This window comes from Bidens hawaiensis, unplaced genomic scaffold (assembly GCF_021521415.1).
Source record: "Bidens hawaiensis isolate Kalapana, Puna unplaced genomic scaffold, B.hawaiensis_p1.1 tig00025176_1, whole genome shotgun sequence".
Taxonomy (NCBI): domain Eukaryota; kingdom Viridiplantae; phylum Streptophyta; class Magnoliopsida; order Asterales; family Asteraceae; genus Bidens; species Bidens hawaiensis.
In genome coordinates this window covers 72,666-95,183 of record NW_027494002.1, presented here as the reverse complement: position 1 = coordinate 95,183, position 22,518 = coordinate 72,666, and the positions used below count along the sequence as shown (strand labels likewise).

General features: G+C 35.0%; 3 protein-coding genes across 6 annotated transcripts; all 3 read right to left on the bottom strand.

Annotated features, from left to right (window-relative positions):
• Positions 1-640: 640 nt before the first annotated feature.
• Positions 641-9,968, bottom strand: LOC143570954 (triose phosphate/phosphate translocator, chloroplastic-like). Of its 4 annotated transcripts, none has more exons than XM_077056467.1 (12): positions 9,600-9,968; positions 9,450-9,518; positions 9,175-9,240; positions 8,996-9,074; positions 8,784-8,904; positions 8,603-8,698; positions 8,407-8,519; positions 8,173-8,250; positions 7,984-8,100; positions 7,786-7,885; positions 7,599-7,699; positions 641-834 (listed from the first exon to the last, which is right to left on the bottom strand). In XM_077056467.1, the coding sequence occupies exons 1-12, from the start codon at positions 9,908-9,910 to the stop codon at positions 814-816; spliced, it is 1,272 nt and encodes a 423-aa protein (XP_076912582.1). In that variant the 5' UTR covers positions 9,911-9,968; the 3' UTR covers positions 641-813. The 4 variants fall into 4 exon arrangements, with proteins under 4 accessions (XP_076912582.1, XP_076912581.1, XP_076912584.1 ...); XM_077056466.1 differs by lacking the exons at positions 7,599-7,699; positions 7,786-7,885; positions 7,984-8,100; ... (4 more) ...; positions 8,996-9,074; positions 9,175-9,240 and adding exons at positions 908-1,008; positions 1,089-1,188; positions 1,273-1,389; ... (4 more) ...; positions 2,231-2,309; positions 2,405-2,470 and having other exon boundaries at positions 9,600-9,932; XM_077056469.1 differs by lacking the exons at positions 7,599-7,699; positions 7,786-7,885; positions 7,984-8,100; ... (6 more) ...; positions 9,450-9,518; positions 9,600-9,968 and adding exons at positions 908-1,008; positions 1,089-1,188; positions 1,273-1,389; ... (6 more) ...; positions 2,923-2,991; positions 3,073-3,415.
• A 2,544-nt stretch (positions 9,969-12,512) lies between these two features.
• LOC143570931 (bi-functional coumaroyl CoA and feruloyl CoA ortho-hydroxylase F6H2-2-1-like) lies at positions 12,513-14,333 on the bottom strand. The gene is made up of 2 exons (XM_077056444.1): positions 13,827-14,333; positions 12,513-13,110 (listed from the first exon to the last, which is right to left on the bottom strand). The coding sequence occupies exons 1-2, from the start codon at positions 14,318-14,320 to the stop codon at positions 12,537-12,539; spliced, it is 1,068 nt and encodes a 355-aa protein (XP_076912559.1). The 5' UTR covers positions 14,321-14,333; the 3' UTR covers positions 12,513-12,536.
• Positions 14,334-16,589: 2,256 nt separating this feature from the next.
• Positions 16,590-19,133, bottom strand: LOC143570953 (nudix hydrolase 22, chloroplastic-like). Its single transcript, XM_077056465.1, has 4 exons — positions 18,711-19,133; positions 17,334-17,476; positions 17,109-17,228; positions 16,590-17,007 (listed from the first exon to the last, which is right to left on the bottom strand). The coding sequence occupies exons 1-4, from the start codon at positions 19,039-19,041 to the stop codon at positions 16,783-16,785; spliced, it is 819 nt and encodes a 272-aa protein (XP_076912580.1). The 5' UTR covers positions 19,042-19,133; the 3' UTR covers positions 16,590-16,782.
• Positions 19,134-22,518: the final 3,385 nt, after the last annotated feature.

The window sequence follows — 22,518 nt, the reverse complement described above, 5'->3', positions numbered from 1 at the left end:
TATATTACATTATAATGCATATAGACAACCTTTCACCTCCCACTTTCTCTCTCATGAGACGCTTGTATATTTAATGTTGGACTGAATGTCACCTTCAATTCCATTCAGTGCGTGATTTGCTACATCTTGACTTAAATAAAGCGATTAAAGTCATACGATAAACTTGACGGATACTATAACACAATAAATTCCTATAAGTAACAGTATTATGGTCATATATAACTCACATTTTAAATTAATTACACAAATGGTTGTTATAAACTTAATGGACAAAAAGTGTAACTTACTCGAGGTTTTATATTAGTCACATCAGAAGATAAATTTTTTTAGTGAATTTAAATTTACCCTTCTCATAGCACGCCCTTCCACTAAAATGGGGAGGAATGCCTGTATGCCTAATCTATGCAGAGTAGGCGCTCTATTCAGTAATACAGGATGGTCATCAAATTAATAGAAGCCAGAAGGCATGTTTAGCATACATACGATACTAAGTCAAATCAAAAGATTGAAATGTGGGCACACTTGCATGCGTAATGTGATTTACAACGATTATAAGCGAATTGCCTTTCATATATTTTGGGATATCACAAGCCCATACCCGACTTGGAGGGATTTATATAGTTTACAACAAAGGAGAACATATGCTCCAAGACAGTTAGAAATAATATATTGATAGTAAAGAGATAGAATAATACATTATTATAGTCTAAACGAGAATCAAATGTGCTTACTCTCATAGACCCAAAAAACCAGAGATGAACATCTTCACAATTGTAGCATATCCGCTACGTGTTGAAACAAACGTGTTTACCCTCATGCGGATTTTTTCAGACCCTGCACATAAACAACAGTTAAGAAACAAGTGGCATACATACATCCAAGTAAAACAGATTAGATTTCAACCGACCCGTTTCTCTTCTTCTATCTTGGCTTTGATGAGAGAGTAGAGTGCAACTCCAGCAATCGCAATGGAAGTACCAATGGCTGTTTGTGTTGAGATCTTGTTACCTGCATAAAGCATATAACGTTATAATTTGTCGTGTTGGCTAAACACTTGTTTTAACTTTTAAGACTAAAAGAAAGATTACCGAACACAACGATTGAGAAACCAATCACAAACACTCGTTTCAACACATTGCCCACTGCGTGCGTAAGAGGTGCTACCCTTTCAAGTGTGTTGGTTGCAAGCTAACAAGCCAAAAAGAGAGAGAAGTTTTCATACTATATATATATATATATATATATAACATACGAGTTTATGATGTGTAATACCTGATTGTAGAGGTGATAGAACATTCCAACCCAAAACAGATCAGATATGAACTTAGTCAGACCAACTTTAGCAATTGCATCACTGAATCCATGCTTTATAAGTTGAGGTCCCTCCAACTAACGAAACATGAAGATGAGTATATTTCAATTTATAAAATAATATTATCGTCACGTGATAAAAAGATCAGTATTCTACTCACAATAATAGCAGGTGGGATACAGAATATGAGAGCAATGATGGAAATGTAGGCGTACAAGTTAGTACTATCCATATCAGTCTGCAAAACAAACACAATTGTTATAAACATTTCTTATATGTTGATTTGTAAATAAACATGATGAATAACAACCATTGCTTTCTTTGAGTAAATACTCCTGTAAGTGAATGAGATATTGGAAATCATGGCACTGATAAACCCTAGCCAGTTGAATGACAGCTCAGTCAAGGAAGCCATTGACACACCTGCACATTCAGACTTGATTTCAGCTTTCTGATAGTACAATTTATCTCTTGAATTAGATAAGTAAATTCAATATGACGTGAAAAAGAGCATACCAATAACAACAGGAGCCAAAGACAGCCATAAAGTTATGGGAATCGACTGTCCAAGAATAAATTGAGAAGCAGCAGCATTGAAGAATGGCTCAAGAGCTGTTTACAAAAAAATAATTTGAAGTCAAACGTTACAAAACAAGGTAACCCCATTGTCTACAAATGTAAAAGTAGTTAGATTACCTTTGATTGTGTGGGTGAATGAAACAGCAACAGCCGCAAATGATATGTTACTGGTCACATGGCCCAGAGCATGACAAAAGGCCACAGGAATAAGAAGCTTCAAAAGGTTTGAGTCAATGGGCTACACAAGATAAACCATAACAAGTTAGTTGCTTAACTACATTTAGTAAATAGGTCGATTTTGGATTGTATTATTTCTCTAACATGTTAACTGAGACTTACAGCGCGTTTAGGTAGACCAACAGTCCAGCTACCAAGACAATAAATCACTCCAACACCCAAATGAATGGCCGACACGAAACTGCATATGAACACAACAATGCATTTGATAAGTTATATATCACATGGCTGAATGAGTATGTATGAAGCTAGAAATTAGAATAAACAATAACTTACTAGGGATAAGGGAAGTAGTTGTAGATCTTCTTGTTGAGTATGTTGAAGATAACATTCAGAAAGTACCTTCAAAACAAACAACAGTTCATTCTCTCACACAATAACAGTATTGTATGGTAATTTTAGAGCTATTTACAATGATGCATTAAGCACAAGTTGTAAATCATCTAATCCTGTAGTTAGCACTTAGCAGTGTATTGACGGTTCCATGAGTTTTCCAATAACAGATTCTCAAGATTTAAAAAATTATTACCTCGAATCTCGAATATTATCTTGGATTGAGTAAATACTTATTTTAGAAGGCGTTAGGTCATGATCCATGCCTTTGACTTATATCATTAATTAATTACCAAAACTTTATAACATATAATAATACTTCCAACTCTAGTTCTTCCCACTTTCCAATTAATACCCTATAAAACTAGTTCTAACTTCTAAGGCAAAATTTCACACAAATTTTAAATAATAATAATAATAATAATAATAAAGTGTTTTTGTTGTTGTAAGTTAAAACATACCACATGAAGAAGAAGAATCCAGTAACCAGCCACGGATACTTGGCGAAGAATCCAACCGGAGCAGCATCACTACCAAATCAACCAATAAAAAAGGTCAGTCAACGAAAGTCAAAATTAAAATTAAATTCATATTAAGTCAACGGTTATCACCCAGCGGAATCACTAGCAGTAGCCGAGCACGGCTTAACAACATCACGATCACTTGCCGTCTTCAAAACCAACGGCACCGGTGACGAGTGATCGAGGTTAAGTAAGCTAGGGCGAAGCTGGCGTCCCCAAATTAGATTGCCTCCGGTGGTATTGATCGTCGCCGGAGATGCGACGGAGACGGTGACGGTGGTGATCCTGGCCGCCGGTCTGGTGAGGCGAGGGAGGCCGGAGATGGTGGTGGCACAGGAGGAGAGAATTCGAGACTCCATTGATTTGGTTGTTTGAGAGAAAACTGTTGTTGGAGTAACAATGGTGGTGTACTGTGAGCACGGGATATTATTGTTATCCTCCACCGGCTGACGTGTACGAATTGGTATGGAGTGTTATCCTGCTCTGGATGACGTGGACACCTTACTTGGCGTGGTTTTAGCCTCTCACTTGGATATACTTTTTGATTTTTTTTCTTTTTATGATGATGATAAAATGAATAATATAATAATACTCCGTAATAATAATAGTCTTTGTGAAAACGACTTTTAGAAAATTATTTGACTATTACATCTATTAAAATATTAGTTTACATCCCAAAAAACGCTGGTGTTATGGGGGTAGATCCTGACTACTCTTTTGCACTTGGTAATATTGGAACAACTCTCCCGAACCTTGATATAGGCGGTTTTACTGATAAGGAGACCGCCCCCAAGAAACCTCAACAAACCTTGGCGAGTGCTCTTTATGGTAAACACGTACATGATTTGGAGGAGCGATTCGATATGACCCCGAGACAAAAGGCAGTTTTAGCTTGTCTCAAGGGGGCTCATGCCCAAGATTTTTTGACTGTTGTGTCCATTGAAGGTATTGGGCAACGGATGTCGGCAGTTGAATACAGAGCCATCCTTAGATACCGGCTTATGATTCCCCATTTCCCTCCAGATGGATTATGCCCCATTTGTAAAAAAGCTTGTTTGGATAGATTCGGTGAGCATGCCCTCCACTGTAAGGAATTGCCGGGATTCAAGTATCGTCATGACTGGGTTAGAGATGTGTTATGGGATGTGCTTAGACGTGTCGGGATCTCAGCCAAGAAAGAGGCACCTGTTAACTTTTTGACTGATCCGCGTGAGGGAAGATCTACCCTGCGTCCTGCGGATGTTCTTGTGTTTGGCTGGGCAGGGGGTAAGCATGCGTGTGTTGACCTCACTGGGGTGTCCCCGTTGGTGGGGCTGAGAGACAGTGGCTTCGTACCGGGACAGACGGTTTTGAGAGCGGAGTCTAGGAAGGTTGCTAAGCATGAGACATTGTGTTTGGAGAATCAGCACGTGTTCATTCCATTTGCCTTCGACACTTTTGGATCCCTAGCTCCCGAGGTGGTTCGCTTTTTTGGAGCGGGTGCAGAAGGTGGTCCACAGTGACTCGCAGAGCCCGGGGAACCAAGGATTTATATTTAGTAGAATAGGCTTTGCGATTCAAAAGGGGATAGCGGCGCAGCTTGTTGCTCGCTTACCCATTATCCAGATGTAGTTCGGTTTGTGTTATATATAAAAGGATCAATATTTTCTCAAAAATCCCAAAAAAAATCAAATATGTATATATGATTTATCGGTTGGTTTAGTGGTAAGAAGATTTGGGTTCTTCAGCAGAGACCCAAGTGTAATCCCCACCTGTGTCACTTTGGATGAATATTGACAATAAAAAATTTTAGTTAAGCCTTGCAAAGACTGTCAACTCGGGTCTCGAGCCCACCCAGGTTTTCATCCAACCGTGTTACGTCAAAGAGTTATGCTCTTGCGCCTACATAACGACTGTCAAGTGCAGTTGAATGTATGGTTTCTCGGGAGAGCACTCAAGCCAGACTCTAAAGCCAGCATGAGCCTAGTTAAGACACTATAGTATGGCTAGAGTAGGGCAACGAGACTCTTCAAATTTAAAGAGTATAGTATCTAAAATAAAAGAAAGTCGTCGTCTAAAAAAAATATGAATCTATGGTTTAATGTTATTTTCTAACCAAGAAAGTCATAATACTTTATGCAATGGTTTTAACAAGTGTCACATTATTTTTCACCTAGCCAATAACATTCAAATTAAATTACCATTTTATTAGAGTGTAATGGGTTAATTAAAAAATACATAGAAGAAAATATCTGCAATTAGTTGAAAATAGATTGGATCCACTCCTCTCACGCTCGTTAAAGCTTTGGTGGATGGGGCCGTTTTCATGCACTCTACACAACTTACGGATTATCTTATTAATGTGATGCGTAAATAAAACATATGTAGTTAATATGAAAATTGCATAAATTTGTATAAGAAATCTTTATATTAAAGCAACATAATATCATTGCCTTAGATTAAGATTGAGATAAATTAACATCATATTTTCATTAGGCATTTATACTTTATTATTTAGAGTTCTTTTAATTTGAACTCTTCCAAAACAATGTCAATGTGATTTCTAAGAGTCTAATCATAAGACGTGTAGATTATTGATAGTTATTCCAAGTGTATGACCTTTAGGTCATTGACTCATTAATAAGACAATACATTTTGATCCACGATTTCCCGTTATATAAATTTGGAATTTTGTTCTAAATGAATACAAGTTATTGAGCAGACAAGATTAGGTATTTGCTTTGATTGGTGATTGGATATTCACGTGTCTCTTGTTGAGTTTCCTTTCAGTAACAATTGGCACTTAACATGAGAATGTTGCCTTCTAAAATGTTGTAGGGACGAGAGTTTAAGACCACATATGTTGGCTTTAAGCTTGAGATAGAAGTTCACAAGCCAAATATAGTTTAAATTAAAAGATCACCGATAAAGTTAGGTCGCTTCAATGAAGACTAAAACTCATTTGGTAAAAAAGTTATGTCAACAAGAAGAGTTTAACTAGTGGGAGAGCAAATCATGTCAAAGGTATCTCCTTAAAAAGTAAAAAGTGAATAATCTTTTTTGGGAAATATGAAAAGCCTAACCCTCATGTCTTTTAAGGCGTTAACCATTAACAATTTTAAATCAGCCCATAGCACAGTAGGATGCATTTGTTACCACGTTAGTTAATGATAAATGATATGACATTCCGTACGCGACAGTTATGCAAGCGCCTCGTGAAGGAGGAGAAACTCAAGCCGGTGAAAAAGAGTGGTTTTGATTAGATAACTTGACACACTTTAGAAAAAAAAAAAAGTTACGCCACAAGAATTTTGTCTCATCATCGAAGTATAATGGAAATGTAACAAATGTTTAAGCTGACAAGAAACATGCACATGATATTTAAAGAGTAGAAGTGATATTTTAGTTACTTCAAAAAATCCTTGTTTTGAAATATATTTATAATTTAATGTATTTGTATCATTTACGGCTTTATAAAGTATTAAAGGATATGGAAAATTAATGAAGTGTTAGAATTTAGAAACGTTAATACATATAACAAGTCAGGAAGGAATTACAATGTGTCTAACTTGAGGGCCAAACTTACTAATGTTGTTTTGCCGAATGTTCAAGTTCAACAGACCCCAATTTACCTCATTTTCACACATCCTTTACTTTAGGAGCTTTGTAATCAAAGAACTCGAGAAGAAGTTTCTTAATGGTATCATCTTGATAATTATTATAGGGTGAAAATCGTGATCCATTATTTAAGAAATGAGTTGATTTGATCAGAATAGTCACATGAGTTCATTTGTATCACTCAAACAATACAACTCGTTAATTTGTCTACTCAAATTTACTGGTCAAGATTTGCTAATTTATAACTGGTCCAAGTAGGTGAGCAACACCCACAACAACTGTTTGTCACCAATGCCATAACATCACCACTAGCAGTACCACATCACCACCGGCACCATCGTCACATGTTACATGGCCCGACCCACAAGTCTTAATAGTATAATCACCTCGTATATTGTTCCATTGAGGTAATCCTCTTAGCAAAATTGGTATATTAAAGTACCAAAGTGTTAAAACTCATGTAGATTGTTCAACTATACACATAGTTATGATAGGTTTAGAACACTGTCAAAAGATAACTAGTAAAAATTCAGTACATACAATAAGCATCGTAGTTGATTGATGAATCGAGTTGAGAATGAGGGATCGACTAAGAGATGAACTAATAATATGTGAGGATGCATGCACAAAACTGTAAATAGTGACTACATGCAAATGTTTCTATAAGCGTTAGAATTGATATTTTGGTAGTAAAGTGAGAATGATTCATTAAATCAAAGAACCATAATTGTAGCAAAACTGCAACGTGTTGACATACAGTACCAAGTAATATACACACATTTCTTCACTTCCGCTTGCCCTCATGCCGATTTCTGATTCTGCCAATAAACAACAGTCAAGTACGGATGGCAAAAGAATCCAAATCCAAAACATTCAGGATAGATAATAGGACACGTTTTTAGGTATGAGACAGGGTATGGGACACAATTCTATAATCAGATATAAGATTGTGAAAACTAATGCCCGCTCTATAGCCGACCCGTTGCCATCTAAGTAATATTGATCAGATTTCAACTAACCCGTTTCTCTTCTTCAATCTTGGCCTTGATGAGGGAGTAGATTGCAACTCCAGCAATGGCTATGGATGTACCAATGGCTGTTTGTGTTGAAATCTTGTTACCTGCACAAATCATATAATATTTATGCAAAGTCGACCAAACAATTGTTATAACAAATGATCAATGAAAACACCAAAAAAAAGATTACCAAACACGATGATTGAGAAACCAATCACAAACACTCGTTTTAACACGTTGCCTACTGCGTGTGTAAGAGGTGCTACCCTTTCAAGTGTGTTGGTTGCAAGCTAACAAGCCAAAAAAAATAGAAAAGTGTTCATACTATATATAACACACACAGAAAAAAATAATAATTTGTGTTGCGTAAATCACTAAATTGCAATACCTGGTTGTAGAGGTGATAAAACATTCCCACCCAAAACAGATCAGATAAGAACTTAGTCAAGCCCACTTTAGCAATTGCATCACTGAATCCATGATTTAGGAGTTGAGGTCCCTCCAACTGTGGATTTATAGATACGTTATAAAAAAATAGAAAAGTCACACAGGATAAAAAGAATAGTATTCTACTTACAATTATGGCAGGTGGGATGCAGACGAAGAGAGCGATAATGGAAATGTAGGCATACAAGTTAGTGCTATCCATATCAGTCTGCAAACGCAATCACAATTGTTATAAGTTATAGAACAGACCAAAGTTGTTAAGAATCTACACTCCATTCTGTCGTTGACCATTTTCCTAGATTCTCATTTGACCATGTAAATGAAAATGATGATTGATGAAAATGGTCTTAGCATAGAGGACAACCATTGCTTTCTTAGAGTAGATGCTCCTGTAAGTGAAGGAGATATTGGAAATCATGGCGCTGATAAAACCTAGCCAGTTGAATGACAGCTCAGTCAAGGAGGCCATTGATACACCTGCACATTCACACTTCATTTCAGCTTCTAATACTACAAATTATCACTTGAAATATAACCAATTTTGAATAAAAAAAGCATACCAATAACAACAGGAGCCAAAGATAGCCATAAAGATATGGGAATCGATTGTCCAAGAATAAATTGAGAAGCAGCAGCATTAAAGAACGGCTCAAGGGCTATTCAAAAGAAAAAAGAGTCACTTGTTCAGAAGCTAGGTAATAAATTGTTCATAACTTATAAATGTGCATGTGATTAGTCTACCTTTGATTGTGTGAGTAAATGAAACAGCAACAGCTGCAAATGATATATTACTTGTCACGTGGCCTAAAGCATGACATAAAGCTACAGGAATAAGAAGCTTGAGAAGGTTTGAGTCAATTGGCTACACAAGATAAACCGCAACAAGTTAGTTATTAAACTACCTTTAATGGCAGAGATGCCACTTTCGGCAAATAGGTTTATTTCAGACTTACAGCGCGTTTGGGTAGACCAACAGCCCAGCTACCAAGACAATAAACCACTCCAACGGCCAAATGAATAACCGACACAAAACTGCATATGTAGTTATGTACATAACAATGCACTTTATAAATTTATTATGACATGGCCAATATTAACACTAAATATGAAGTTAGAACAAACATTAACTTACTAGGGATATGGGAAGTAGTTGTAGATCTTCTTGTTGAGTATGTTAAAGATAACATTCAAAAAGTACCTTCAAAACAAACAACAATTATAATTCTCTCATACCTTGATACATTAACAGTTTATTTAGTTAACAGCTTCAAAAATAAATAAACAAGCTCAAATATGGTTCACAAAGTAATTATAATACTTAAACATCCATTTAATAGCCTATAAAACTGATTCTAGGGCAAATAATTAACATGCATTAATTTAGGGCTTTTTAATATTGTAACATACCACATGAAGAAGAAGAATCCGGTAACGAGCCACGGATACTTGGCGAAGAATCCAACCGGAGCAGCATCACTACCAAATCAACCAATAAAAAAGGTCAGTCAACGAAAGTCAAAATTAAAATGAAATTCAAATTAAGTCAACGTATCTCACCCGGCGGAATCGCTAGCAGTGGCGTTACACGGTTTGAGAAAATGACGGTTTGGTGTATTTGTAATACTGGATACTGGAGAGGAGTAATGGAGGTTTAGTAAGCTAGGGCGAAGCTGCCTTCCGCAAACCAGATTGCCTCCGGTAGTGTTGAGCGTGGCCGGAGATGAGATGGCGACGGTGGTGATCCTAGCCGCCGGTTTGGTGAGGCGAGGAAGGCCGGAGATGGTGGTGGTCCCGGAGGAGAGAAGTCGAGACTCCATATTGTGACACTTGTGCAACGGTGTTTGGTGGGGATGGATGTTATCCTGCATAAGATGACTTGTCCCAATCAAATCATCACACTCAAATTCTTATGTTATATCAATTATACACGCATGTTTTTTAGCAATCTCAGTAGATAGGGGTGAGCAAGTAACTGTTCATAACCGTTAGAATTTAGGAACCGGAACCGAACGGTTGTTTCAGAACCGCTAACGTATGTTACCTTACGGTTCTCGGTTCTCAGTATTTGTATTAAATGATTCCTAGTTCGGTTCCGAATAAAATCAACGGTTCTAGACGTGGAACCGAACAACCGAAATATTAAAAACTTTTTGAATAAATTTAGCAATTCTCATTTTTATAGGGTACATATTAGTTTACATCCATTAAATCAATATTTAATTCAAATCTTCTTTGTTTACATTCAATACCTATCAATCAAGATCAACTTTGATTCAAGCTTGTAATATAATATAAAATTATGATTCAAATCTTCTTTCTTTACGTTCAATACCTAACAACTAATGATTTATTTATTTTTAACAATTAGGTTTTAATCAAATAAATAATGGATGTTCATGTTGTAGTCAATTTTACCGTGAAATAAGACATACAATTATATAAACTTGTTTTGCAATTTGCAAAGTTTGCACAACACATTTGATAAATAGACGACCAAATTGGTACTAACACATAATAGATTAGCGAAAACCGATTTTACCGGCTCTGGAACCGAACTGATTTACTATATAAGGTTCCGGTTCCGGTTCCGATTCTTTTTTTAGTCATTTTCGCTTCCGGTTAGGCTCTTGCGGTTCCAAACTGTTGCACAGCCCTATCCTATCCATAATTCCATAACACTAAACCAATAGGTCATAAGTAACTACAATCACATACACCACCTTATGATACTATTACTATAGATCCATAATTCCTGTGTGATTTGTTAAGAAGGTTTATACATGCATATATACAGATAATAAGGCTTTATAGAGTTATTTAAGAAGGCATGTAAAAGTTTTATGATTCATGTTCGTACAACATAAGGGTTACCTTGCAACGTATTATGACTAGTTTGTATGGTTGCCTGGTTGGTTCACCGTGTAATATAGTGTGTTGTGTAATGCTTTCAAGATGTCATTTCTTTGGTACTTTTGTTTTACTTCTACAGTTCTACCACTAGTCCACTATGTTCTCACATAATTTGGTAATGATATGCGAGTAATTAAGCACAATTAAGCTACATATATATGATGTATATCTTCTCCCTCTAATGATATACTCCTTCATAGTTTTATTACCTTTTGACTTCTAGGCTTTTTATACATGCTTCCGATTGTGCATAATAATTTTGATATGTCAATAGCCTCTCAAACATGTCCTAACTTGAAGCGGGTCCCAGACACATTGCAATATTAGTGATGTGACACCAACCGTAACGATGATTTTAAATCAATATGTATACTCAAGGAGTACCTTACACATTATTTATCTTTGTTAAGAGAAAGTCATCCTTCTCACCTATAGTATACAAAAAAAAAAAAATTTGAGATAGTATGTATGTCTTGAAACCCAAGTCAGCAAGTCTTAATCTCCTTTTGAAACCTAAGTAATGTTTTAAATATCATCATCGTCGTCGTCATAATCCTTTGTATTAGTTACTTAATTAAGATACTACTAATATTTTGTTACTTTTATTTTGTTTGATCATTTCTTTTGTTGTTCTGCTTATCCATAATTGGATCAGTCATAAGTTCGTAACTATATTTTTATTTTGTGCCTATCGGGTTTACAAGGATATTATGGACGGTAGAGAGAAGAATATTTATCAATGTAATGAATATGTAATTGAAGTCTTTAGAATTCTATAAGAATTTTTTGAAACTTTGGATGTTTAAGTTGCATCATGGACTATGATTTCGACAATAGTGACATGTTAGTCCTTATTGATTGAGATGTTATATCTATTACGTCACAAAAGGATATGCGTCATGACCTTCGGGAAGTAACAAATTAAGTCGCGTGGAATTTCAGATTGAGATTGGAGTATCATATATATGCACATAAGTGAATAATCGAAACACATAACTTAATTTTTATCTTTGTATCATATGCACAAGTTATTTGTCGAAACTTCATAGTTCGCCAAAGTTGCATACAAACAACTCATAGGTAAGCGTTGGCGAGGCTTCCTTTAAAAATTTTTGTTACATGAATTTCATAGCAACTATATAACATTTGAATCATAGAAAAGCAGCCGAAACGTAGTATAATCAATTAATCATAATTAAGTAAGATCGTGGATAAAAAAAGAGGAATCAAGTATGCAAATGAATAGAACAAGCATATCTAAAGAAAGTTACACGAATATGTTGCATTACACATATTTGTGTAACTAATCAGTAAGGAATTATTGTCTAGATGTGTTTGCGCTATTACAATCACAATTGAGTTAACACAATATATGTTTATTCGACACCAAACTATATAATAAAGCCGTATCTATATTTCTAAACCCATAATATATTTAGGGCACATATCCGCGATTTTATAGTTGCGGTAAAAAAAATAAAAGAAAAACTTCTTTACAAGTTAAAGTTCAGCCACAATGTGACAGAATGTGTAATAATAATATATCTGTTCCTAAATTTGAAACTTATGTTTATCTGAAAATGATCAAACCCTTGCAAACTCAATTGTATCCTTCCCATTATGTGATTTCCTGTAAAAATGCTTCACATAATCCGAATACAATACATGCTTATACAAAGCAGTCTCCCCTCGCACGATCACTTGTGGCAACGGCCCTATGCCATCGCTAGGTCTCGGGTTCACAAATAATGGAACCGAAATTCTGTTCTCATGCGCATTAGCAACCACATGGTGTTCAATGCTCTTGTATCGACCGTTGCTCATGATTTGAAGCGCGTCTCCTATGTTGATGGTTAAAGAACCTTTGATGGGTGGGACATGGACCCAATTGTCACTGTTTAGTTTTCGGACGTATAGCCCCCCGGTTTCGTCTTGGAGAAGGATGGTTAGTGTTGAAACATCCGAGTGGCTTCCAACACCAACGGTCAGCTCGGGGTTGGGACATATAGGGTAGTAGTTTAGGTTCATTCGTCTCGAACCCATGAGAAATGGCTCGTTGGTTTCGTCGAGTTTCGATATGCCAAGTCTTGTGATGAGCACTTTTAGTAGTGTTTTGATTAGGGGTTCGGACTCTTTCATGTATTCCAGAAGTTGATCCCTATGTAAGTACACCAGAAACAAGATCAGTTAAGTGACAATCTCATCAAAGTTTTAAAAAATTGTATTTACACGGTTCAATAAAGTTTGAATTTGGAACGGGTCGTGTAAACCAAACCAACCGTTTACGCGTTTAGCCTTTATTATAACCATTCTGGTGATTTAAAAAAAAATTGGTTTATACAGAGGGTGTCAGTCGTGTTAGGTTGTCGAGTTATAGGTTGAATTGTTTAACATTAGCAAGACTTGTATATTTTTTGTTTATGTCAAACATATCAACCATAACAAGTACACACTTAAAAACCATATAATCTAAACACGACTCATTTAACCGTTTGTGTAAATGTGTCAAACGGGTTGACAAGTAATAATCAAGTTGTAAATGTGTGAATCGAGTTAATGCATGGGATGTAAAAAATTGGTTAAATGATTCATAATAAATGGGTTCGTTACTCGATCTATTTAATTTAACAAGTTAGGAGATCAACTTGTTTAACTAAACATGTTAAACATGACCAACTAAAATAAGGTCCGTTTTAATAACCCAAACACGACCCATTGTTAAAACAGGTTAGATACACCAATCCAAAACCTGATTATTTCCGTGTCAATTGTGATTAAACCGTCAAACTATCCATTTTTCAAAAACACAAATCAAAACTTATCAATATATGATTACTGAAAAAAGAAAGAAAAAAAAACTATGTAACGATTTACCTACATACAGATGGCCAATATGCAAAAGCTTCATCATCCGAAACATAGAAACAACTAAGATAATCCTTCCACTCGTACGCTTTATCAACTTCAGGAATAAAACTCGAAACAAGCCGAACATTTTTCGTCGGACAATTCTTATACAAGTACTTCTTTTTCTCGTCAGCTTGCAACGAAAAAAACCTTTTCGTTGCATCTTTCACGTCATCAAGAACCTTAAAGGGAACTCCATGATTAACCACTTGAAAGAATCCCCAATTCTCAGCCGCGTCACATATATGTTTCATCACCTCAGGATCATCTGGATTCGACATATCAATCACTGGGATCGACTCATGGTGCACCACTTTGCTCATATCGAGCCGTTTTTCGTATGGTTGGATGAATAATTCAGGTAATGTTTCGATCTTGAGTTCGGATAGACCCTTTACACCATGACCGTCATCGAACACGAATGTTTTGAGTTCTTTGTTGTTGGTGAATGAAGGTGCCATTAACACAAACCTTGAAGTTGTTATAAAGATCAAAAAGTTGAGTTAAAGTTATGAGCTTGGTATATAATACCAAAGATGAATTTTATTTATAGACGAATACTTGGCTAAAGAATATAGGTATTCACATGAATAACATGATCACATCTTTATTATTATTATTATTATTATTATTATTATTATTATTATTATTATTTATCGGATACTATTTAAACAATAAAGAAATGATTTTACTAAACGATAATATTAAAAATGGAAATCAGAAGTTACAGATTATGATTTCAAGGCACGTGGCATGGGTTTGTATGTTTTTATAACTTCAAGATAGGTATCTAATTTTTGAATGTTAAATTGTTTTTTTCTTATTATTATACACTCAACCCGTCAACGTATTGCTTTGAAGAGCATCAAGGGTATAAGATTCCAATTTTGGATTTGAGGTAGGTTGTAAGGATTGTTATACTATTAACTTGTGAATTATTATTTCTCATGCCATATGGTAACTGTTTTAATATATTACAACTAAATAAAACGTGTTATATTGTTAACATATATAGTCGTGGTCTAGTTTCATACATCATATACAATTCCATGCTTCGATGTCACATGTTGACAACGACAACACGAATTTGTACTTACATTGTTCGGTCGATTTAAGATTTAAGAGTGTGGATAAAATTATTCAGCCTGGTTTGTTTTAGATGTTGGAAAATTGTCGGTCTTAATTTGTGGATTTCTTGAAGCAAAGGCGAAGACATGTTACGTTTGGAATTTGATGTACAATTTAAGTGGAAGGTACCTCAATAATTTATAATCTTGATCGCTAAAACAGAAATGTGCCATTTAATTATTCAATTAATTTGGTAATATTATCATTAACTTTATGAGAATTAGGCATGGTATTGGTATCCATTTAATTATTGTTTTAAATATTCAATGAATTTGGTAATTATCATTAGAGTTACTTTTCCATATATTTATTTCTTGCACGGAATTAGAAGTTTGGAGAATGTCAATTAATAGCATCTTCAAACCGAATCCCCGAAATTACTCAATATATTTCTCTTTTGTTTTGCTATGGGTGGAATACACTGAGTACGATGATGATGATGATGATGATGATTTCTCTTTTGTTTGAGAAGACAGGATCCATTCATATTCGTCAAATTCTATTCACGGTATTCTAGTTTGGGTTAGACTTGTCTCTGGCACACCCATGATGTTTCGCCTACGTGCAGTGATGGACTTGAGATTTTTTTTCATTGTGGCAATCAAGAGACTTAACTAAAATTTTACGAAGACAGTCAGAATTTTAGGGTATAAATAACACTATGTATCTTTTTTAAAAAATGCAGCTGGTTTTGAATGTGGGTATGCCACTGCCTAAGTGCAAGCTATGTAGAGTGCATGTCACTATGTTAGAATTTAGATGTTCACTAATCACATACGGTTACATCATTTGTATATATAAGAGGATTCACATCTCATCTCATATTCCCAACCTATAATTGAACCAGTAATTACATTTTTCTAAATTTGTTTCACTTTTAAAAAAATTTCTACATCTCAATCCTTATATACATTTTTTTCAATTAAATAATGTCTTTTTATTACTTTTTCTCTTTCTTCCATTCACGTCCATCCACAAAATATACATGGGGATAAATAATGAGAACAAAATTTGTGGGACTTGTTTGTTTTCTATAATATAGGATTTGGATGTATAAATGTTTTCTCTGTCTTTGGTCATTTTTCTTTAAATTTAAGAATGAGGTTGAAGAAGTGAAACAAGATGTGAATACTCTAATGTTTGCAAAGTGCGCCACACTGCGTTCATCGTTCATCACCCACGTTGCATTCGTGTGCGGGTGCCTAAGGATGTCTCACACCTTCAAGGTTACACCTATGTGTGACTCCCTCTAATGGAAACAATAAATGAGTGACCCTCCTTATAAAGTATAAACCATGCAAGTTTTTGACAGCTTTAATATTTCAAACACCCAATTTGAGCATAAACATCTCATTCAACTTAGCTTCGTTTTGGACGACATTTGGTTCTTTGCAAAGTTCTCACACCATATAACACAAATGAAATAGCTATCATTTATATTGACCGCAGTTACATACATACATAAAGCTATGCCCAAAGTTTACGAAAAACACATTTTTATACTAGATATTTTAAACAATTTTTCCAATATAAGCATGATTGATGATAATAGAAGTAATCTTAATTAAAACTAGATATTTTAAACAAGAAACATGTTAATTCCATAATCCATTGGTAAATACTAAATACATGTAGTTTACTGGAAACAATTTGTCTAGAATAAGATCTATGGTCACAGCACATTACTTAATAACAATCATCAACATCATTCCTAGAGATCGCAGCATGTAATAACGAGCCCCCTTGTCTTCCAGCAACTGCAAGATATAAATATGCAAAAGTACAGGGTGAGATTTTAAGGCGATCTAGTGTCCTTGCTTACGACTCCAGGAAGCTTCATCTTGTGAGTCTGTTCAATAAAAGCGGGCGGTCTTTGGTACACAACCGATGCAGCTCGGATCAATATTCCAGCAGTAAGACCCCATATCATAAACTTTTTACCGCCTGTTTCGTAGTCAAAGAAATGAATAAGAAGCTTATTTCCCAACCAATCTATTTCTTCAGACCTATGATTTTCATCCTGTACCAGTAAATATTGGTGTTCAGTGAACCAAACTTTAATATAAGGTTTGACCAAAAGAGCCAACTCCCCAAGTGTGCGCTAGAGGAATAGTCAAATACCTTGAGAAACATTTCTAATGGAGCATCGAATATTTCATCTACTTCACCCGCGTTGGGAGTTGGATTAAATGCGTTTATATCAGAAAGTATGCCAATAACCGGAGTTACTCTAAGAAGATGCTGTAAAACATCAAACATACATCACAAATGTGACTCTAAAGAAACCTAACTCGGGTCTGTGGGCTAAACACAATTATACCCTAATACTAATAACATAATATATACCTTAGATAAGAATGGTTCGAGAACGGTCACGACATTTACAAGTGACGGCTCGAGCCCTATCTCTTCCTTTGCTTCCCTTGTTGCTGTGTCAGCATCATCCACATCAGCTTCCTCTGTTTTTCCTCCGGGCAATGAAACTTCACCTATATAGTATGGTCCGTTCAAATGCACCGTTTGTCATTCTCGTTAGTCACATGAAAAGAAATATATTATATGAACTCAAAAGCCTAATTTCCATCACAAAAAATTTACACATTTAGATATAAGATAGCTCATATTACATTTAGATCACCCATATTTAGGCACGCAAATTAACCGAACGTATAAAAACAGCGCATGTTCGTGTTTGTACGTTTATCTTTAGCTGAACACGGGTTTTATAGCCCGTGCCCGTTCATTAAAAAAATGAGTGTGTTTGTGTTCGGTTATGTTCATTTGTTAGCAATATAAACGAATGGTTATGAACATAATTGAACATAGATGAACGAACCTAACTAAACTAAAACAGTAGAACCAACTAAAAGTAATGTGTACAACAATGTGTTGGGCCTAAATAGTTATGAAAACTAGATAAATTGTAATGAGCCTATTAAAATTAGATTAAAATCATTAAATATTCACGACCATAAACGGACGAATGAGACATGCGTTCATGTTCCTTCATTTAACAAAATAAACAAAATTTCATATCAATTTCGTTTATTAAATAAACGAACTTCCTGTCAAACGGTTCACTAACGTTCGGTTCGTTTACAGGTCTACTCAATGTTTTCCTATCACTATTTATAGTCAAAATAATCATGTTGGTGGTGCAGCTAGGAGCTGTAAGAAAACTGATTATTTCAAAAGGGAAAATTCCCAAAATGACCCGTCTCAATTCCATCTTCAAATGAGATTCAAAGACCAATATAAAACTGACACGTAGGCATCTAAACTCATTGTGACGATGAATATGAGCTCAGAACTTCATCGTGACGATGAGTTTGGATGCCTATATGTCACCTTCCCATTCGATGCTGAATCTCTTCTTTGACGATGGATTTTAGAAGGGTCTTTCTACGTAAAGATGGAATCAGAGGGTCATTTTTGGCATCTCTCCTCACTTGGGCCATTTTCCCATTTCAATATTGAATTTATCTAAATATGAATCCTTAAAAATGAGTATTAAGAGCAAAATAATATATTCTAGTCAGTTCTGAATGTGAGATTCTGCAATATAATACACATCACAGAATATAAATTTTTTCAACATGCTAAATTTGACAGACAGACAAGAGCATATTAAAAGCTGCCTAATTCTGCAGAGTCAAAAGGCAAAAGCAAGTCAAAATTGATAAATAAACCAAATCTGCAAAATCTCAGTAAACAAATAAATACCAGAGTGAGAAGAAAGGCCAGAAGACCTTTTGGTAAGGATCACGCGGAGGTCATCGCCATCATTGTTGCCATGAAAAAGACAGATCAAAACAGCAGCTCTGTTAGGGTTAGGGTTAGGGTTAGGGTTTAGCTTCTGATCGCCGGTGAAATCGACCTGAGAAACCGAAACGCCTTTGTCGGTGGCTAGATCCGGCGGCTTGTAGAGACGGAGCTGCTGAGCTAACGCCGTCAGCCGCGATGAGATTAAGCTGGTGTTGTTGGTGGTTGTCATGGTAGTGTTGAGTCTAGAGAGTGTTAATGATGCTATTGAAATTGATAGCTTTCTGAGCATGTGTGTGAGCTGGAATTTAGGTAGGTTTTCATTTCATTAATATCTGATCTTGTATACATGATTCAATTCACCTTTCGAAACACAAACAAAAGAGTCCTGAAAGTGGTTGGAAAAGTAAAAAGAAAAAGAAAAGAAGATTGTTTATTTATTAAATATAAAAACATGTTAAATGTGAATTATAAGTAGGCAGGCCTGTTCACGAGCTGAGCCAAACCCGAGCTAAGACAAACTCAGGCTTGGCTTGAGCTCGAACTCTTAATCGAGCTAAAAATATGAGTTCAAGCTCGGCTTGGTTTTAAATCGAGCCGGCTCGGCTCGGCTCGGCTCGGCTTGATTTGGCTCGGGTTTACCTATAGTAATAACAATTATATATAACCATCAAGTTAAACTAAATAAATATGACGTTGAGATCAATACCAACCAAATACAAACTAAATAAATATGTCTAATAACACCATCGAAAACAAAACATGTTCAACAAGTCTAAACCAAACCAAATACAAAATTAAGCAGGGAAGTATTATCTATGAGCGGTGGCCGATGGCGGAGGTGAATATGAGCGGCGGCCGGCGGCGGAGGTGAATATAAGCGGCTAGGGTTAGGGTGGAAAATGAAACGTATACTGATTATTGAGTGTGTGATCTATGAAGTCTCATCTCTCAGTTACTCAGTATATAAAATTATGAATATGGACTATGGAGTGAGAAAGGAAATTAAGCTGGATTAAAGGAAAGCTCATGTGTTAAAATAATTAGGCTCAATAATTATATGCATGTATATATAAAGAAAGGTTAAAATAAAAAGACAATGTTTTCTAAAAAGTGTAGGAAGCCATAAATGAATGACATGTGGCATTTGTAAAATAAAACACATAAGGATAAACATGTCTTTTGTTCATTATAAATTTTAGTAATTATAGGATGATTAATTTCTCCCTGTTTTTTTGGATCTGAATATTATTTTTCCACCGTCATTCATATTCTTATCAATTCTTTGGTTTCTTAACATCCCTTGCTACTAACAATAAGCTATTATATTTCCGAGAGTTTTAATGACTTTAGATCCGCGGTAGCTACAAACCAAGGTAAGACTCATAATTTACAATCGAATAATTTTCTTTTTGTGTTTTAATATCAATCACTGTCATAATCATAAATAATATAATTACAATATTGTAATTATATTATTTATGGTGTTTTTGTTTGTTGTAATCATTTTATTCATAGTGTCTTTGTTCATTATAATTATGTTATTCACAATGTTTTTTTTCATATAGTTCTTGGTGTGTTTTGGTTATTCGTGTTCTTGGTATAGTGTTTTAAATTTGGATTAAAATTTGGTATTGTTTTTAAATTTGATTAACATGATCTAAAACATATTGTAATATAGATTATGATATTTTTAGAGTTGTCTTTTTAATTTTGGATTAAAATATGATAATCATAGATTGATAATATTTTCATACATATAATATAAAACACACTGTTATATATTTGTTATGTTCATAGTGTTGGTTTTAAATTTGGATTAGATAATGATAATTATAGATTGATAATGTTTCTATATATAATATAACACACTGGACGATTATGCCCGTGGAGTGTTATAAAACAAGTATAAAAATAAAACACACCCGAAAAAACACTACAACGAATCTTAAACATTAGATCACACAATCCAACGCACCGGATTACTTCTTACACTTTTTAGACAAACTATTCTTTTTACGATAACCAATCCCTGTATATATATATATACACACACACTAAATTAAAACAAAATAATTCGAGCCTATCGAGTCGAGCCGCGGCTAGCTCAGGCTCAGCTCGTTTAGAAATCGAGTCGAGCTAGGCTCGGCTCGTTTACAATCGATCCGATTTCAAGCGAGCTTTCTCCGAGCTTTTTCGAGCGAGTTTCGAGCCGTGAGCTTTTTGAACAATCCTAATTATAAGTTTTAAGAAAACTGAGGATAGAAGGTGTTTCTGTATGGGAGAGGGGGTGAAGCGGGATTGGCTAGATCGGTATCAACTATCAAGCCAACTCATTTTGTGGGGTACGTCTCGAGCTATTCTTGATATGCGACAGGTTAACGGACACGCGACCGTTAAATTGATTGTTAGATGTTAAAAAAGTTTAAGTATAAAAATCAACTTCAATCTCGTGAATATACAACTCAAATCTTCATTTTGACTATGATATATACCTAAGGGTGCCCGTAGGGTGGATGGATGTGGATTCAACAAGTGTGTCGTCGAGGCATACATGGCGTAAACACCATCCTTGGCGGCGTGATTAGACTATATTGTCTATGTTGTTGCATTGTTTGGAACACAAATCGAAAGAGGTGTATATAATATCGATGATAGGATAATTTGTTGTGATTTAGCAAACGGTTATGCGAATACGCACGTCTCATCTCGCACATTGTACATAGGCGACTAAGATGTACGGTGTTTTTGTATTTTGTTTGTGCTAATGAGTATTTCATATGTTTTGTACCTACAACTTGATGAGTATTTATTTCATATTATATGACTTGTTTGGTTATATAATGTTTTATATCAGTTATTACTTTATTAGTAATTTGATCATTTCATTTAGCTTTATAAAGATTAGGGAGCTATTGTAGAGTTAACCTTAGGCATATTCTCTTGCATGTGAGATGTAGAATGTTGAGCAGAAAGAAGATGGGAAATTCATAAAACAAGCTTTAGTAGAGTTAACATTAGGCATGCCTTGAGATTCTAGATCTCAATAATTTGTCTGAAGGGTCAGGTTAATGCTACCTAATCTTTTATCGGTCCATGGTAGGTATAACTAGGTACAGTTTTTGACACAGTCTAAAACATGACAATAAAATAAACGTGTTATAGGTTGCCCCATATAACTTGTTTTAAACATGTTAAACCGAACATGTCATGCTTTAATATATGTGTAACCCACACACAAACCTTTTAATAAACAGGTTGACCTATTAATCAGTTTAAGTGATTTTATAAAGAGTTTTTAGACCATGAGTAGTCATAAAGCTCCACTATCAGACATTATGTGACATGTGGCGCCCAGTCACTATTAATTTTTTTTATTTTTTATTAAAATAATCAGATAATAATAATATTTATTAAATAAATATTACTTTAAATAAACGGAAAATTGGATTTAAATAATCTCACATTTAATGGATTGGCCAATAATAATCCCACCTCCAGTATTTCCCGCTGGCAGTCCCACCTTTTCAATGTTTTTTGTTTTATAAACCAGCGTTAAGAAAACTTAACATGGTTAAGTTTTTGCTTATGTGGCGAGTGACATGGTTTTTTCAATATCCTACCTGGCTTTTCCCTTTATATTTTGTTTCCATCCTTATAGTTCAAGGATCTAATTGCAATTTATGTTATATTATTATAGAAAACACTTGCAATATAAGAACCCTAAAAAGATCAATCGATTAATCCAGTCATTGTTCAATCAATTAAG

Coding starts and splice junctions, on each gene's coding strand:
- LOC143570954 (XM_077056467.1), bottom strand. CDS start 9,910: ATGCAGGATAACATCCATCCCCACCAAACACCGTTGCACAAGTGTCAC. Junction 8,699..8,783: donor ATTTACTCACACAATCAAAG/GTAGACTAATCA, acceptor TCTTTTGAATAG/CCCTTGAGCCGTTCTTTAAT. Junction 7,886..7,983: donor TTTATCACCTCTACAACCAG/GTATTGCAATTT, acceptor TTGGCTTGTTAG/CTTGCAACCAACACACTTGA.
- LOC143570931 (XM_077056444.1), bottom strand. CDS start 14,320: ATGGCACCTTCATTCACCAACAACAAAGAACTCAAAACATTCGTGTTC. Junction 13,111..13,826: donor TATTGGCCATCTGTATGTAG/GTAAATCGTTAC, acceptor GTACTTACATAG/GGATCAACTTCTGGAATACA.
- LOC143570953 (XM_077056465.1), bottom strand. CDS start 19,041: ATGCTCAGAAAGCTATCAATTTCAATAGCATCATTAACACTCTCTAGA. Junction 17,229..17,333: donor TCGAACCATTCTTATCTAAG/GTATATATTATG, acceptor GATGTTTTACAG/CATCTTCTTAGAGTAACTCC. Junction 17,008..17,108: donor CATTAGAAATGTTTCTCAAG/GTATTTGACTAT, acceptor TTACTGGTACAG/GATGAAAATCATAGGTCTGA.